Raw genomic sequence first — 18391 nt, 5'->3', positions numbered from 1 at the left:
GCGCCGCGCCGCCTCCTCTCTCCGGCGGGAACCGGCGCCCCTCGCCGGATCCGACCTCCCCCGCATCCCCGACGTCTTCCCCGACCTCCTCCATGGCCGCAGCTCGCCCGAGAAGCCCCCCATCGCCGGAGTTGACCTCGGTTCGCGCCCCACCGACGAACCCTAGATCTGTTTCGGAGGGGTATATTTCTCCAAGTCCCTGATATTTTGCATAATCATGTCATGTTCATCGCATCGTATCTCTGCATCTGTAGCTCTGTTTCGTGCGTGTAATATGTCAAATTGTTCGTCTCAACGAGTACTTCATTTCATTTCATTGCATCATTTTCATTTGAGCTCATCTTGAAGCCCGAAATGCTGTTAGAAGAGTGCATGTTGATGTTAATCTGCTGAAACTGTTATAACTTGCTCATTTGTCATTTTTGCCATGTTTGATGTGTGCATCCTATGAGGTTGATGTCTACATGTGTTTTGATCTATGCTATGCCATCTTTCCAGAGGTGCCATCCTTGTATTTTTGTGACTTGTGTAGTGAGTGCATCAAGCTTGTTCAGTAGGGTACTTGCTGTTGTTGTTTTGCTAGACAGATTCTGTTATATTTTGTTGCTATGTTAACCTGCTGCTACAAGTCGTTCTATGCATAATTTGGAGATGTCCACTAAGGATGTTTTGTTATACATGTCATGTTCTATCCATTCATGCCCCTGGTTGCATTTATATACTGCTCTAACATGTTGTAATCTTGCTCCAAAGTTGCTAAATAATGTTGCTGTCAACCCGTTAACATGAAGTTCAGTTTTGGCCATATGCTTTTCTAGTGATCCATGCACCCTATGACCTTGCTCTTGCCATGTATAGCTTCATAAACATTCCTTCTTACTGTTGGTTGCCTTGCCATGCCATGTATTGCTCTGTGGTGAGTGGTTCAAGCTCACCAACATGCCTACTTATTGTTGTTCCTGCCATGTATGAATCTGTAGTATAACTTGCCATGTTTACATGGGTGCCATCATATCTTCTGATCCTTTTTGGCTAATGGTCAGTAAGGGACTCTTGTTCTATGCATTTAGTAGTATCATGCCATGCCTTTGGTTGCCATGATAAGTTCCTGTAACATGTTGTTTGATAGCTCTAAACATTGCAACCTGATGTTATTTCCTGATAAGTCTGAAACTGTTATTATTTGCAATCTTACCATGTGTGTTTGAGCATGTTCTAGTGATTTCTGGAGATAGCTCAGTGTTCATGTTTTGTTATGCTTTACCTGTACTTCATGCCATGCCTTTTGTTATTATGTTGGGATGCTGTAGCTTGTTGTTTTGATGCTTGCAAGATGCCTAGTTGCTGTTATGGACAGATTGTTGCTATGACTTGTATAGAGTGTGTGTGTGTTGAACCGTTGCTCCGTTTTGAGTGTGCTCTATATGAAACTTGCTTGTTTTTGCATGTAGCTTCATATTATCATGTTGCATCCTTGTTTTGAGGTGTTTGCTTGATGTTTGTATGCATTTTGCATCAATGCCATGTTTGACTTGTTTTGCTCATATCTTCTAGGCCGTAGCTCCGAATCCAATGAACTTTATATGTAACTTGACTAGAATTTCGTGTAGATCATCTTGGTGCATCTTAACTTGCTGTTTAACAACTTGAACATAAGGTTTATTCAGATGGACCAATTTCAAAATATGCATATGAGGACTTACTTGAATTGTTATATGTTGTTCCCGGCCTCATTTAAACTTGCCTTGATGTGTTGTTCTTGTTTGCATCATCTCTTGCCATGAGTAGCTTCATGTAGCTTTGTCATGCATCATGCTTGTTGTGCATCATGTCTTGTTCATGTGTGGTGTATTTACCATGTTGTGTGCTTCTTTTTGATAGTTCCCGTTTCGTTGCGATCGTGAGGATGCGTTCGTCTACGTGTGGTTCGTCTTCGTGGCTTCATCTTCTTCATGGACTCATTCTTCTTCCTTGCGGGATTTCAGGCAAGATGACCGCTACCCTGGATCTCACTACTATCATTGATATGCTAGTTGCTTCATTCTATCGCTTTGCTACGCTACCTATCATTTGCTCTTCAAGCCTCCCAAATTGCCATGAACCTCTAACCTTTGACACCCTTCCTAGAAAACCGTTGTTTGGCTATGTTACCGTTTTGCTCAGCCCCTCTTATAGCGTTGCTAGCTGCAGGTGAAGTTGAAGATTTGCTCCATGGTGGACAGGATTATGTTGGGATATCACAATATCTCTTATTTAATTAATGCATCTATATATTTGGTAAAGGATGGAAGGCTCGGCCTTATGCCTGGTGTTTTGTTCCACTCTTGCCACCCTAGTTTCCGTCATACCGGTGTTATGTTCCCGGATTTTGCGTTCCTAACGCGGTCGGGTGATTTATGGGACCCCCTTGACAGTTCGCTTTGAATAAAACTCCTCCAGCAAGGCCCAACCTTGGTTTTACCATTTGCCTCACCACCACCACCTACCTTTCCCTTGGGAGTAATTAACCTAAGGGTCATCTTTATTTTAGCCCCCCCGGGCCAATGCTTGTCTAAGTGTTGGTCCAAACCGAGCGATGTCCGGCGCCCCCTGGGCAACCAGGGTCTATGCCAACCCGACGTCTTGCTCATCCGGTGTGCCCTGAGAACAAGATATGCGCAGCTTCTATCGGGATTGTCGGCGCATCGGGCGGCTTCGCTGGTCTTGTTTTACCATTGTCGAAATGTCTTGTAAACCGGGATTCCGAGACTGATCGGGTCTTCCTGGGAGAAGGAATATCCTTCGTTGATCGCGAGAGCTTATCATGGGCTAAGTAGGGACACCCCTGCAGGGTATAAACTTTCGAGAGCCGTGCCCGCGGTTATGTGGCAGATGGGAATTTGTTAATGTCCAGTTGTAGATAACTTGACACCAGATCCGAATTAAAACACATCAACCGTGTGTGTAGCCGTGATGGTCTCTTCTCGGCGGAGTCCGGGAAGTGAACACAGTCTTTGGGTTATGTTTAACGTAAGTAGGAGTTCAGGATCACTTCTTGATCATTGCTAGCTTCACGACCGTTCCTTTGTTTCTCTTCTCGCTCTCATTTGCGTATGTTAGCCACCATACTTGCTTAGCCGCTGCTGCAACCTCACCACTTTACCCCTTCCTTTCCCATTAAGCTTTGCTAGTCTTGATACCCATGGTAATGGGATTGCTGAGTCCTCGTGGCTCACAGATTACTACACCAAAAGTTGCAGGTACAGGTTATGCGATGATCATGACGTGAGAGCGATGTTTGCTTGTTATGGAGTTCTTCTTCTGATTCTTCTTCGATCAGGGGATAGGTTCCAGGTCGGCAGCCTGGGCTAGCAGGGTGGATGTCGTTTGAGCTTCTGTTTGTGGTTCATCCTTAGTCGGATGTTGATCTCTTGTAATATGTTGTTGTATTCGTGTGGCATTGTATGCCTTTTGTATGTATCCCCGTCTATTATGTAATGTTGATGTAATGATATCCACCTTGCAAAAGCGTTCCAATATGCGGGTCTATCCTTGGTGGGACCTTCGAGTTCCTTTTGGATAGGGTCGCATATTGGGCGTGACACCAGCGCAACAAAATGGAGACACTGCGGCCAGCTGGCATGCTTCAGCCCTTGGAGGTTCCATCTCAGGTTTGGGCAGACATCTCCATGGATTTCATCGAGGGCCTTCCCAAGGTGGGCGGCAAATCCGTCATTCTCACAGTGGTTGACTGCTTTTGTTTCCCTCTTGGCCACCCATATTCAGCGACATCTGTTGCACGGGCCTTCTTCGATGGCATTGTCCGTCTCCACGGGTTTCCTTCTTCGATCGTCAGTGATCGGGATCCTGTCTTCACGGGCCATGTGTGGCGCGACCTTTTCCGGCTGGCGGGCGTGAAGCTCCGCCTGAGCACTGCCTTCCACCCTCAGACGGACGACCAATCTGAAATCGTTAACAAGGTGATTGCCATGTATTTGCGTTGTGTTATAGGTGATCGCCCTCGTGCATGGGTGGACTGGCTCTCGTGGGCGGAGTACTGCTACAACACCTCTTTTCACTCCGCCTTTCGTGATACGCCCTTTGAGGTGGTTTATGGTCGGCCACCCCCGCCGATCCTGCCGGTGGATGCGGCCTCGGCACGGACCGAGGCGGCCGGGGCTCTTCTGAGGAACCGTGATGAGATGCTCGTGGAGGTCCAGCAACGACTTCTCCAGGCCCAGCAGTTGGCCAAACGATACTATGATGGCCACCATCGCGAGGCGAAACTCGCGGTGGGAGATTGGGTCTGGCTGCGTCTACTTCACCGCTCTACGCAGTCATTGGAACCCAGCGCACGGAAGAAGCTCGGTCCTCATTATGCCGGTCCCTTTGCTATCCTGGAACGCATTGGGAAAGTGGCGTACCGTCTTCAGCTTCCGGCCGGCGCGCGCATTCATGATGTCTTCCACGTCGGGCTGCTCAAGCCATTCCGCGGTGATCCACCCGCGGCACCGCCGGCCCTACCGCCGGCCTCGGACGGACGTCTCCTTCCTGCACCGGAGAAGGCGCTCAAGGCCCAGCTGCGCCGAGGCGCCTGGTACGTGTTGATTCGGTGGGCTGGACTACCGGAGGAGGACGCTACTTGGGAGCAGCGCGAGGAATTCCACCAGCACTACCCCGACTTTCAGCTCGAGGACGAGCTGTTTGCGCAGGCGGGGAGAGATGTTATGACCGGCCAGGTCTATGGCCGCCGTGGGCCCACTGGGCAGGCTTAAGGCCCAAGTTATCTTAGGTTTATTTTCAGATTATGGTTATATATACTAGTTGTAAAACTATTTTGAGAATCAAGCAATAAGACTATTCTATTGCCCAGCTCCCAGAGGAGTCGGAACCCTAAACCCTAGCCGCCTCCTGCTTGCGCCGCCGCCGCCAATCCGCAAGGACGGCGCCTCGCTGCCGGCCGCCGCGCTCTAGCCCTCGCCCACCTCCCTCCTTCCCCTATAACCTACGCCCTCGGAAGGGCAAAACCCTAGCTCCTAACAGTGTCTATGTAGATTCGATTCACAATAAAATTAAAACATCTTATATTTGTGAACGGAGGGAGTAACAAAGAGTGATTGCAGTTACAGGTAGTTTTTTAAAGTAGTTGACCCCCTCATTTCTAGCTAAAAGGCTTTATAATCCATCGTGGTCACCACGAAGTGATGTCTTGAGATAGATCGAATCTTTGTAAGTTGTAGGCAGCAGTACTTATGAATACTTGCACAGATCACGTACTCCCTTCGATTTACTTTATAAATTGAACACGGCGTTTTAGGTCGATTATTAATAAAACATGTACAATAAAATTACATGGTTAGAAACAATATATTTTAAATAAAATACAATACATGTTTCATACTCAAATTAAAGACCTGAGTATACGTGATGTGTGCAAGTATTTATAAGTACTCCCTCTGTCCCAAAATATTTGTCATCAAAATGAATAAAAAAATATCTAAAACTAAAATACATCTAAATACATCTTTTTTTATCCATTTTGATGACAAGTATTTTCGGACGGAGGGAGTACTTACAATATTTGATTTATCCCAAAACATCACTTTCGTTTCTTGATGCTAGTACATAAATGTACTATAGTATATATTATAAAAAAACTAGGTTATTTTAACTTTTTTATAAATCCCGTCACCGACAAATTATACACAATTTAGCATAGAATTCCAGCATGAAGACTGGAAAAAAAATTCTATGAGACCAGGTCTCATGGGTTAGCAGGTGAGACCCATTCTGATGGATGACACGTGGCATTCACAAATCACAAAGCATCTACCCCACCCCCTGAAATCAGGGGGGAGACATTAGATGCCACGAGTCATCCATCAGGGCGGGTCTCACCTACCAACCGTGAGACCTAGTCTCATATAATTTTTTTCCTGAAGACTGTGCCAATTTTAAATGTAACTGGGAGTTTCTACTCTCGGGTTTATATACGAAGTGAGGTGAAGAGGTGACAGTTGGATACTTGGATGCACTGCAAGAAAAAATGCACTGCGGTTTATATGTCTCTTAATAATGGTGGAAATATTTCGATCCTTCGTTTGTAATAATTCTGTTACTGCAATCTTGTGCATACTACAGAAGAAGAGAGCGATATCATGGCGACCTCCGTCTTCTACTTCGGAGAGATCGGAGTAAACGACTACATCTTCGCGCTATTCAGCAACCGCACAGCCGAATTCGCGGCGAGCTTTGTGCCGGACATCGTCGCCGTCACCCGTTCGGCGCTGAACGTAAGCAGTAAATCCTTTCGACCCAACCACCAGCATAACAGAAGCGCGCGCGGACCAACTGTGCATCGTCTACGCAGGCCGTGGTCGCCGCCGGTGCAAGGACGGTGCTGGTGACGGGGATGATCCCGCTGGGGTGCGAGCCGGAGCTGCTCGCCCTCTTCCCCGGCGACGCGCACGGGGAGTCCGGCTGCATCACGGGGTTCAACGAGATCGCCCAGCTGCACAACCGCGCGCTCAACTGCATGCTCCGCGAGCTCCGGCGGAGCCACCCCGGCACGACCCTCTTCTACGCGGACATCTACAGCCCCATCGCCAACCTCGTCGCGTCGCCCGGCAAATACGGTGCGTGCACGCGCAATATAACTGACAGACACCATCCGTGCTGACATCAATGCACGATCACTGATTTTACCTGGGACGTGCAGGTTTCGGCGACAGGCCGTTGGCCGCGTTCTGCGGCGGCGGCGCTGGCCCGTACCACTTCGACATGGCGGCGTTCTGCGGCACTTCGGACTCGACGGCGAGCTCCGACCCGTCCGAGTTCCTCTCGTGGGACGGCATCCACTTCACCGACGCTGCCAACAGGTTCATCGCCCAGGCGCTGCTCAGAGGATTGTATAACGCGTCGGCGATGGCAGAGCCACAAACTGCACTGTTCTGACATAAGACCGTGTCTGGATTTTACTCCAAGCAGGATTATATCTCTCGGTCGGACATAAGCGTCTGTGACTGATTTGTACTGTTCACGCCATTTCTGTGAGATCGACTCCCATGTCGGCACCACCAGGAAGACGCTGACGCAACCCTTTCCATGACATGTCATCAGCGAAATATATGTGATTTTTTGTTCTCTTTCTAATAAAGGCTATTGATCTTGAACGTGACATATTTGTATTACTATTCTTATAATCTCTAGCCTTGTATAATTGACTCATAGGGATATGTTAGGATTAGTTTCCTTGTCACGCAAGACATCTCGTGTATATATTGTGACCAACTTCGAGGAATACAATTGAGTTGCATCCCATATTCTCTCTACATGGTATCAGTTTTTCCGCGATCTTCCTCGCTTCCGCTCCCCGTAGCCGCCCCTTCTTCTCGTAGCCGCCGCTGCCACCCCCTCTAACGCTACCTCCGTCGCCGCTACCTCCTCTGTTGCCGCCGCCGCTTCCTCCTCCCAAAAACCCTAAGCCGCCGCCGCTACTCCCTCCCTACTGTAGCCACCGCCGCCTCTCCCCCAAACCCTAGTGCCGCCGCCGCTATCTCCTGCAGCCTCCGCCGCCCCCCTTCCCTCCACCAACACCTAAAACCCTAACCACCCGTTGCCACCCCTTCCCTTCTCCTAGCCACCATGCCCCGCTCCAAAGCCGAACCCTTCGATGCCGGTTCTTTCGCCGGCGCCATGTTCACCTCCGACCGCCTCAACGAGCTCCACATCAAAGACCATGTACCGTCGTCCTCGACCCCGACTCGCCATCCTACAATGCGTGGCGCACCTACTTCGTGTTGTTGTTCCGCTCCTACTGTCTCATCGAGCACGTTGACGGGGGCGTCGACTTCCGCAACATGAAGGACGACGACGAGTGGCTGCCATGGACACCTGCATCGTCAAGTGGCTCTTCCTCAGCATCTCCGAAGGTCTCTACTACATGGTGAACTCCCGTGACCCATTGGCGTACGCTATGTGGACACGGTTGTGCGATCTCTTCCTCGACAATCAACTCCAACGTCGTGTCTTCCTTCAAAGGGAGTTCTTCACTTTGCAGTAAAACAATCTTTCGATCGATGAGTACTGCACGCGGTTGAAGGTTCTCGCCAACGAGCTGCGCGATGTCGGCATGACCATCGACGACTTCGTCCTCCTCACCAACCTCCATCAGGGCCTCCACCTCGACCTCGGCCAGTCCACCGCCACCCTCTCTCTCGTCACGCCGACGTACGCCAAGGCGGTCACATATCTTCGCATGGAGGAGAAGCGCCTTCGCCACTCTGCTCGACAGGTGACCCACGCCGCCCTCCACGTCGGCATCGTCGTCGGCAACGGCGTGCCTCCTGTCTGCGCCGCGTGCTCCTGCTCCGACCCCGCCTCCCGCGCCCGCCTCCTCGGGTGGCCGCAAGCAGAACGGTCGCAGGGGTCGGGCACGCGACTCCAACACGGCGCAGCGCCCTCTTGCGCACACTGTGGCTGCTCATACCCCGCCATGGTTGTCGGGGTACAATCCCTGGACGGGTGTTGTGCATGCGCTCCATGCCTATCCCCCGCCCTCCTGCTCCGGGCATCCTCGGTCCTCGGCCGGCTTCTCATCAGGCGCTCCTGACCGCGCCCACCCTGGTCCCACGTCATATGGTGGTGCTGCAACCTATGGTGGTCCTGTGGCATATGGTGGTGTCGCACCCTATGGTGGCTCTCCGGCTTACGGTGCATATGGCGAGACACATGGCAGTGTTTGGGACCCCGCACTTCTCTCCACTCTTCATGTTGCCCCCTCGCCGAGCAACTACAGTGGAGGTGGCGATTGGTACATGGACACCGGCGCTGCCGCTCACATGGCTTCTAATCCTGGTATCCTCTCCCATGCCTCCCCCTATCCCTTCAACTCTCGTATCGTGGTTGGTGATGGCACCTCTCTTCCCATCACTCATCACAGTTCGTCCTCCCTTCTGTTTCCCTCTTCATCTTTAACTCTTAATAATGTGCTTGTTCACCATCCTTAATCAAAAACCTATGCTCTGTTCGTACTCTTACTCGTGAAAATCATGTCACTGTTGAGTTTGACGCTCTTGGTTTCTCTGTCAAGGATGCTCGCTCCCGGAGGGTTCTGCACCGATGTGATTCCCATGATGATCTCTATCCATGATGTCCTATGACAAGTGGCGGTCTGGTTGCTCTTCATGCCGATGTCTCGCTTTGGCATGCTCGACTTGGTCATCCCGACGTCGACGCTCTTCACAAAATTTTGAGCACCTTTTCTTTTTCATGTAATAAATTAGCGGCGCATACTTGTCATGCTTGCCGTATTGGAAATCACGTTCGCTTGTCGTTTCCTTCATCTACATCAATAACCACTTTTCCTTTCGATGTTATTCATTGTTATGTTTGTACATCTCCAGTGCCTAGTGAGGGAGTCCTGGACTAGGGGGTGTCCGGATAGCGGAACTATCATCATCGGTCGGACTCCAAGACTATGAAGATACAAGATTGAAGACTTCGTCCCGTGTCCGGATGGGACTTTCCTTGGCGTGGAAGGCAAGCTTGGCAATACGGATATGTAGATCTCCTACCATTGTAACCGACTCTGTTAACCCTAGCCCTCTCCGGTGTCTATATAAACCGGAGGGTTTTAGTCTGTAGGACAACAACAATTACAACAATCATACCATAGGCTAGCTTCTAGGGTTTAGCCTCCTTGATGTCGTGGTAGATCCACTCTTGTACTACCCATATCATCAATATCAATCAAGCAGGAGTAGGGTTTTACCTCCATCGAGAGGGCCCGAAACTGGGTAAAAACATCGTGTCCCTTGTCTCCTGTTAGCATCCGCCTAGACGCACAGTTCGGGACCCCCTACCCGAGATCCGCCGGTTTTGACACCGACATTGGTGCTTTCATTGAGAGTTCCTCTGTGCCGTCGCATATAGGCCCGATGGCTCCTTCGATCATCAACAACGACGCGGTCCAGGTGAGACTTTTCTCCCCGGACAGATCTTCGTATTCGGCGGCTTTGCACTGCGGGCCAATTCGCTTGGCCATCTGGAGCAGATCGAAAGCTACGCCCCTGGCCATCAGGTCAGATTTGGAAGTCTAGACTTCACGGCTGACATCCACGGAGACTTGATCTTCGACGGATTCGAGCCACAGCCGAGCGCGCCGCACTATCTCGATGAGCACGATTTAGCTCTGTTGCTGGATAGTGCCCTGGAGGCCGCACACGAGCCCGCTCTGATCCTCAATTCGGAGCCGGCCGCCCAGATCGAGGACGGGTGGCTAGACACCGCCTCAGGGGCTGCTACCCCTGCAGCGATGGAGCCAAATACTGACCTTGTCCCTTGTGAAGCCTGTGACTCCAAGGTGCCGGACTCCATGCCGGACTCCGAACCTCCCGCGCCCCCGCCAATCGAATCCGATTGGGTGCCGATCATGGAGTTCACCGCTGCGGACATCTTTCAAGACTCACCTTTTGGCGACGTCCTGAATTCACTAAAGTATCTCTCGTTATCGGGAGAGCCCTGGCCGAACTGCGGTCAGGACGGTTGGGATGCGGATGACGAAGAAATTCGAAGCCCACCCACCACCCACTTTGTAGCAATTGTCGACGATTTAACCGACATGCTAGACTTCGACTCCGAAGACATCGACGGTATGGACGACGATGCCGGAGATGACCAAGAACCAGCGCCTACTGGGCACCGGAAAGTCACCTCAACTCATGACATATACATGGTGGATACACCAAAAGGAAGCGATAATGAGGAACAACGGGATGCGGCGAAGGATAGTTCCCCCGAAAAACAACCAAAGCGGCGACGCAAGCGCCGCCCAAAGTCCCGCCTCGATAACAACAACACCCATACTGGCCCAGCCGTAGAGCAGGACGAACCAGTGGACGACGAACACGCCACCAAGCAGTCATCCGAACAGGATGAATTGGGCGAGCAACCCATTCCCGATGAAGACAACAGTCCAGACGATCTCACGCCAGACACATCACCGGAGCATAAGAACCTTCACAAAAGGCTCGTCGCCACTGCAAGAAGTTTGAAGAAGCAGAAGCGGAAGCTCAAAACAGCGGAAGATGTACTCAGAAAGAGATGGAGCAAAGTACTCAAGACCGCAGATAAATATGGCGATAGTCACCAAGCAAAGAGCTACCCGAAGCGCAAACTGCTGCCCGAATTTGACGAGGAGGCCGTAGAACCCCCACAGTCACAAAACAAAGAGGCCGCCTGGCCGGATAGACGACCAGATGACAGGCCAAGAGCGGCAGACGGCGCCGCACACAAGCCGCCACACGATCCACATAAGGATCCTCGAAAAAAGAATGGCCCGGTCAGGTCCATCTATGGGCCAAAAATGAGGGCTCCAGGAAGCAACACAACACGTCAAGTGTTCGAAGATAACGGCACACCTAAATACAGGGGCACCGCACACCCACTATGTTTCACCAATGAGGTACTGGATCATGAATTTCCAGCGGGCTTTAAGCCCGTAAACATAGAGGCATACGACGGAACAACAGACCATGGAGTCTGGATTGAGGATTACATCCTACACATACATATGGCTAGAGGAGACGATCTCCATGCCATAAAATACCTACCCCTCAAGCTCAAAGGGCCAGCTCGGCATTGGCTCAAAAGCCTCCCAGAAAATACCATTGGAAGGTGGGAAGAGCTCGAGGATGCGTTTAGAGCAAATTTTCAGGGGACTTATGTCCGCCCACCGGATGCAGACGATTTAAGTCACATAACTCAACAGCCCGGAGAGTCAGCGCGCAAATTCTGGAACAGGTTCCTCACCAAAAAGAACCAAATAGTCGACTGTTCGGACGCCGAAGCCTTAGCAGCTTTTAAACATAACGTCCGAGACGAATGGCTCGCCAGACACCTCGGCCAGGAAAAGCCAAGAACAATGGCCGCGCTAACGAGCCTCATGACCCGCTTTTGCGCGGGAGAAGATAGCTGGCTGGCAAGATGCAGCATCAGCGACCCGAGTAAATCTGAGGTTAGAGATGGAAATGGGAAGTCACGACGCAGAAAAGATCAGCGCCGGAATAAGGAAAATGGCCCAAAGAGCACGGCGGTCAACGCCGGATTCAAAAGCTCTCGGCCGAACAACAAAACACTGCCTCTTAAGGACAACAGTGACGAGCTATCCAACCTAAACAAAATCTTGGATAGGATATGCCAAATTCACAGTACCCCACGGAAGCCTGCAAACCACACCCACAGAGATTGTTGGGTCTTCAAGCAGTCCGGCCGACTTAACACCGAACACAAGGGGCTCGACACACCAAGAGAAGACGATGACAAACCCCACAAGCAGAGCGCCGGACAACAAAAGACCTTCCCACAAGAAGTCAAAACAGTAAACTCACTTCATGTGATAATACGGAACAATAGTGCGGCACCCGCTAAAGTACGCGTCGCACGGTCCACCCCAGCGGAATCCCGAGATTGGATGTCAAAACCAATTACTTTCGACCACCTGGATTACTCCAGAAGTATTCGAAATGCAGGATGGACTGCTTTGATATTGGATCCTATAATCGACGGACTACAATTTACACAAGTCCTAATGGATGGCGGCAGCGATTTAAACCTGCTATATTCGGACACAATCCGCAAGTTGGGGATAGACCCTACTAAAATTCGCCATAGCCGCACTTCCTTCAAAGGAGTGACGATAGGCCCTTACGCCAAGTGCACGGGCTCCTTACTACTAGAAGTCGTGTTCGGTTCATCCGACAACTTCCGTCGCGAAAAGCTAATCTTCCATGTCGCCCCATTTAAAAGTAGCCATCAATCACTATTGGGACGTGAAGCTTTCGCCCGCTTTAACGCAATACCGCATTACGCGTCTCTTACACTTAAAATGCCCGGCCCACGCGGCATCATCTCATTAAAAGGTCGTTCAGACCCCGGACACGGCTAGGCAAGTCCGGCATACATAAACTAAGGGCTTACTAGCCCCATACCCCTTTATATAAGGGGCTGGGAGCACGGATAAGGAGAGCCAATAAAGCTCAACCTTATTCATTTTTTTAAATCATACTCTGTTTTAAATACATTTTTTGCACGATATCTTTTCAAACTAAGTTCTCCTATTTTACAGATGAACAGCGTGCTACACCCGTCCAGGATACAGCACAACGGAGACACAGGCGCAGACGTGCAGCAGGGACCCGTTGCAAGGATTCTTTTCAGATTAAGACCCTGCGTAAACCTTTCTTACTGTCTCTTGTTGATACACATCCCCCGGTTTCTTACCATAACCGAGGAGGAGGCTGGCGTTTTGGCATCGGCCGCGTCAGAAGTTCTCGCCCATACCTAGACACTAGGGGCTTAGGGCATTGTTCTGCCCGTTATCATAAAGACCGAACACCTCAGGGAGTGTTCGGCGTCTCGAGTTAGGCCTTATATGCATCAGCTCCGAATCATGTCTTTGGTCAAATGTTGGGTTTGCCCGGCTCCTGTGTTTTTCTGCCTTACGTTCCGTATCATCGGCTAACGCGGCACCAGGAGAACTACTGCGATTGTGCCCCGGTTCGGCCGGGCGAGCACCTCAGTAGAGAAAGCCGAAAACTGACTGTCATGATATAGCGAGAGACTAGTCAACCACTCGATCGACTACCGGAATGTCTAGAATTCCCCCGCTTTGACGAAGGACCGTTTCCCGGTCAGGCACATACGCGCCCCGAATTCGGAGAATGCGGTGCCCCTAGGGGCTATATCGTAGCCCCACCTTCGAACTCCTATGGCTAAGTGAAAGTGATAAAGCATTATAGTCCGGTTGCCTAGTTTGCTACGCTACCACCTCCTTCACAGGACCAAGATGTTGGATTAAGTGTGAAAATGCGCTATTTCGCGAACACCCCCGCACCATGTGCGTGGGCTGAAGCCGAAGACTGCCATCTTTCAGGTTATATACACGTATACATTAACGGCCGCACAGGAGATATTTCAATACTTGAACGCACAAGTATAAAAAGCCGTTGCATTATAAATGTGGTTTCACAAACCATAAATATCACTTGAACATTACATTTTTCGAGCACTGCGACCCTATTACACGAGCGCCTTGAAGGACTTCCCCAAAATAGTGCTCGGCGGGTAACCGGCTCTCGTCCGAACCCCGGGTTGCAACATTGGTGGCATCCATCTCCGTCCAGTATGTCTTCACACGGGCGAGAGCCATCCATGCGCCCTCGATGCATACCGACCGCTTCACCGCCTCGATATGCGGCACCTCCCCTAGGAATTGCTGCAAAGCCAAAATAACTCTTTGGCTTGGGCCTATCCGGCCACAGATGAGTCACCACATCCGTCATGGCAAATCCGGACAATCTATTCAGCTCAGCCCACTCAGCCAACCGATCGGTCAACGGAAGTGAACGCTGGCCAAGCTGAGCATACTTCTAATCTGTGAACTTCCTGCACAGCAGAAAGGGCTTTCCAGCCGTAATGTCTCCGGCCTGACGCAGCTCCTCCTTTATAGCCCTCATTGCAGAACGGGCATCCTTGGCTTCGGCGGTGGCCTTCTTTAGGTCTTCTTGCTCCACTCAGCGTTCTTTTTCAAGAACCTCATAGCGGTCAGTAACATCCTTCAGCTTCACGGCCATTCCGGCCATCTCCTCCCTGCTTCGGCAGTGAGCAGCCTTTTCGGCTTTTAGCTCTTTGGCTGCCTTCGAGGCAGCCGCATCACTCCTTCTGGCCTGCTCCTTGGCTCGAGCAAGCTCTGCCCGAAGGTCCTCCACAGCTGTGGCACCATCTGCATTAAGCATACATATTGTAAGGAGTGGGCATCAGCTCCCTTACTAGGTGACCACGGAGAAACAACCAACCTTGTGACTCGTCAAGTCGTTTATTGACCAGCGCGATGTCCGCATCCGCAACATCGAGATGCCGCTTTAGTTCGGCAACTACATCAGTCCGGCTGGCCACCGGACTATCCGCCACCTGCATAGGAAAGGCAAGAATTAATACCTGAGAGTATGATCCTCGGCACGCTATCGTTTTCGACAACATACCGAGTCTCAGGGGCTACTATCTATACATGACGCACTTTATGTGTAAAACTGTCAAAAGGTATGTCATTTTTACGTACCTCAAACCCCGCCAGCAAACTTCTGACGGCATCATGCAACCCGCCCTCAGCGGATGAAATTCTTTCAATCACCATACTCACTAATGTACGGTGATCTTCTGAGATAGACGCCCTCTCAAGCAGATCCTTCAGCCCCCCCGGCCATACACCAGTCAGTGCCGAACTCGCCGGCCCTGCCGGACTCGGGGAGACCCTCCGCGACGACACCTCAGGGTCGTCCGCCCCGCCTGACGGCACGGCAGATGGAGGCGTCTCGCTCTCCGTCATCTCCGGACGAAGGACCCCTGAAGATGAGCTCAGCTGAGAAGGGGGGAGATCCGAACTACAAGGTAAAAACTTCGGTTATCCTCAGAAGCAAAAATAGGGATATCCCTTATTACAAAACTCCTCTTTTTCTACTTACGGCTCGCTGGATGGCCGATTCCTTAAGGGAGATAGTGCGGCCGGGGCTTCCCCTGGCGCAGGACCCTATGGTGAAGATTTCTTCCCCTGCTTTGAGGCCTTAACCTCCGGGTCTTCGGAAGCGGTCCTCTTCTCCCTCTGGAAGGAGGGATTCTCGATCCCCCCTTTCTCGAAGGCCTCCTTGGTAGAGGCGGTAGTTTCTCTGTTTTCCCCTTCGCCTTCCTCTGAAGGCGCAACCTCCAGCATCCTGACCAACATGGGATCCGGAGCGGTCTCCGGGAGGGGGGCCGGACACCGTATCAGTTTTGCTTGCGCCATCCACTCCTGTTCAAAGGACGAATTGGTTAAAAGGCAAATCTAAGATATGCAAACAAACGGTATGTCCGGACACAGGGCTACTTACTTGAGTATCCGGGCGATTGCAGCTTAGGTCGGCGTCCTCGGTCAAGTCCGGACACATCTCTTGTGATCCGAAGAACAATTTGTACATCTCCACGGGCGACGTACCCATGAAGTGTTGGAGAGCTCGTGGTCCCTCCAGATTGAATTCCCACAGACGGAGAGGGCGACGTTTGCAGGGCAGAAGACGCCTAATCAGCATAACCTGCGTCACCACGACCAGATTGATCTCCCTCTCTTGGAGGTCTCGAATCCGGCCCTGCAATAGGGGTACGTCCTTGGATGGCCCCCAGTCAAGCCCTTTGCTGACCCATGACGTCAGCCGCTGTGGAGGACCCGGGCGAAAGACGGGCGGCGGCCTCTGCCTGCTGCCCCTGGGAGCGGTAATATAGAACCACTCATGTTGCCACAAGCTGAGCTCCTTCTGAAAAGAGCCCTCGGGCCATGGAGCATCGGCCCTCTTGCTTATAACCGCCCCGCCGCACTCTGCCTGGTGCCCCTCAATCATCTTCGGCTCCACGTTGAAGGTTTTGAGCCACAAACCAAAGTGAGGGGTAATGCGGAGGAAGGCATCGCAGACGACTATGAATGATGAGATGTGGAGGATGGACTCCGGAGCCAAGTCATGGAATTCCAGCCCATAGTAAAACATGAGCCCTCTCACAAAAGGATCCATCGGGAAGCCTAAACCCCGACGGAGGTGAGACACGAACACGACGCTCTCGCCTGGCTCGGGAGTGGGAATGACTTGCCCTTGGGTAGGCAGCCTATGCGAAATCTCGTAGGTTAAGTACCTGGCTTCTCTCAGCTTTAGCACGTCCTCCTCCGGGACGGAGGAGGGCATCCACCAGCCCTGCAGGTCGGAGCCGGACATTGTCGAAGGTCCGAAGCGCTCGAATCTGGAGCCCCGAGTGCTGGAACTTGGGGCGAGGGGTGGATTCAATTGAGGATTGAAGAAAAGAAACGATCCTTGGTCTCATTATAAAGATGGAGAATACCAAGAGCCGTCGCCGTGAACGTTTGGAACTCGCCCTCGATGGAGGGGGCGTGGCAATGGGCGCGGTTGGGTTACCCACGTCGGTATTGATGGGAATCCCGGAATAAGGGGAACACGATCTCTGCTTCGACAAGACGTGCCAAGGAAACCGCTTCGCTAAACGCGCTGAGGTGGTATAATAAAAATGATTCAAGTAAAGGCTTGGTAGTGGTGTGATGTCACGCCACAAAATACGTCAGCAGGTTGAACTTGTGAACATATTATTCTCTCTATGGTGGTATGTGGAATTTATTTTGTAGAGCCAGACACTGTCCTGGTGTTCACAATCTTCTATGAATTATTCGGAGGAGGAACCCGCCTTGCAATGCCGAAGACAATATGCGCGCCGGACTCGTAGTCATTGAATCCTGGTTCAGGGGCTACTAAGGGAGTCCTGGACTAGGGGGTGTCCGGATAGCCGAACTATCATCATCGGCCAGACTCCAAGATATGAAGATACAAGATTGAAGACTTCGTCCCGTGTCCGGATGGGACTTTCCTTGGCGTGGAAGGCAAGCTTGGTAATACGGATATGTAGATCTCCTACCATTATAACCGACTCTTTGTAACCCTAGCCCCCTCCGGTGTCTATATAAACCAGAGGGTTTTAGTCCGTAGGACAACAACAATTGCAACAATCATACCATAGGCTAGCTTCTCGGATTTAGCCTCCTTGATCTCGTGGTAGATCCACTCTTGTACTACCCATATCATCAATATCAATCAAGCAGGAGTAGGGTTTTACCTCCATCGAGAGGGCCCGAACCTGGGTAAAAACATCGTGTCCCTTGTCTCCTGTTACCATCCGCCTAGACGCACAGTTTGGGACCCCCTACCCGAGATCCGCCGATTTTGACACCGACACCTAGCAATTCGGGCTTATCATATTATCTTGTGATTTTAGATGATTTTTGTCACTTCACTTGGACTTTTCCACTACGTCATAAATCCGATGTCGCTTCCACCCTCCACTCATTTTATGCTTACATCCACACCCACTTTATCGCACCATTGCTCACCTTCAAACGGATAACGGAAAAGAATTTGATAATCTCGCCATTCGACACCTCCTCTCCACTCATGGAACCATCTTTCATTTCACATGTTCATATACATCCCAACAAAACTGTCGCACCGAACGTGTCCTCCGCACCCTCAATGAGAGTGTTCGTGCATTGCTCTTTCATGCACACATACCCGCACGGTTCTGGCCCGATGCTCTTGCTACTGCCATGCTTCTCCTTAACATCCGGCCTTGCAAACCACGATGGAGCTATACACCTCATCATCTCTTGTTCGGGTCTCCTCCATCCTATGACGATCTTCACGTCTTTGGTTGCTTATGTTACCCCAACATTACTGCCACCGCTCCACACAAACTGGCACCTCGGTTTCTCACTTGTGTGTTTCTTGGCTATCAACCCAACACCAAAGGCGTTCAATGCTAGGACCCTGTC

The 18391-nt window shown here is 51.0% G+C and overlaps 2 protein-coding genes across 2 annotated transcripts in view; both read left to right on the top strand.

The window, feature by feature from the left end:
• The window catches only part of LOC123137967 (GDSL esterase/lipase At1g28590), an 8637-nt gene extending 6651 nt beyond the window's left edge, over positions 1-1986 (top strand). The window contains exon 3 of the mRNA XM_044557859.1: positions 1882-1986. Coding sequence (XP_044413794.1) covers positions 1882-1904 — 23 coding nt within the window. The 3' untranslated portion in view covers positions 1905-1986. The remainder of the gene's footprint in view (positions 1-1881) is intronic.
• Positions 1987-6137: 4151 nt separating this feature from the next.
• Positions 6138-7151, top strand: LOC123137966 (GDSL esterase/lipase At2g27360-like). Its single transcript, XM_044557857.1, has 3 exons — positions 6138-6272; positions 6350-6614; positions 6698-7151. Exons 1-3 carry the CDS (start codon positions 6138-6140, stop codon positions 6931-6933), a joined length of 636 nt encoding a protein of 211 aa, XP_044413792.1. The 3' UTR covers positions 6934-7151.
• The last annotated feature ends 11240 nt before the right edge of the window (positions 7152-18391 follow it).

Source organism: Triticum aestivum, chromosome 6B (assembly GCF_018294505.1).
Source record: "Triticum aestivum cultivar Chinese Spring chromosome 6B, IWGSC CS RefSeq v2.1, whole genome shotgun sequence".
NCBI lineage: Eukaryota > Viridiplantae > Streptophyta > Magnoliopsida > Poales > Poaceae > Triticum > Triticum aestivum.
The sequence above is the reverse complement of the archived record's forward strand: the minus strand, read 5'-3'. Positions and strand labels throughout refer to the sequence as shown.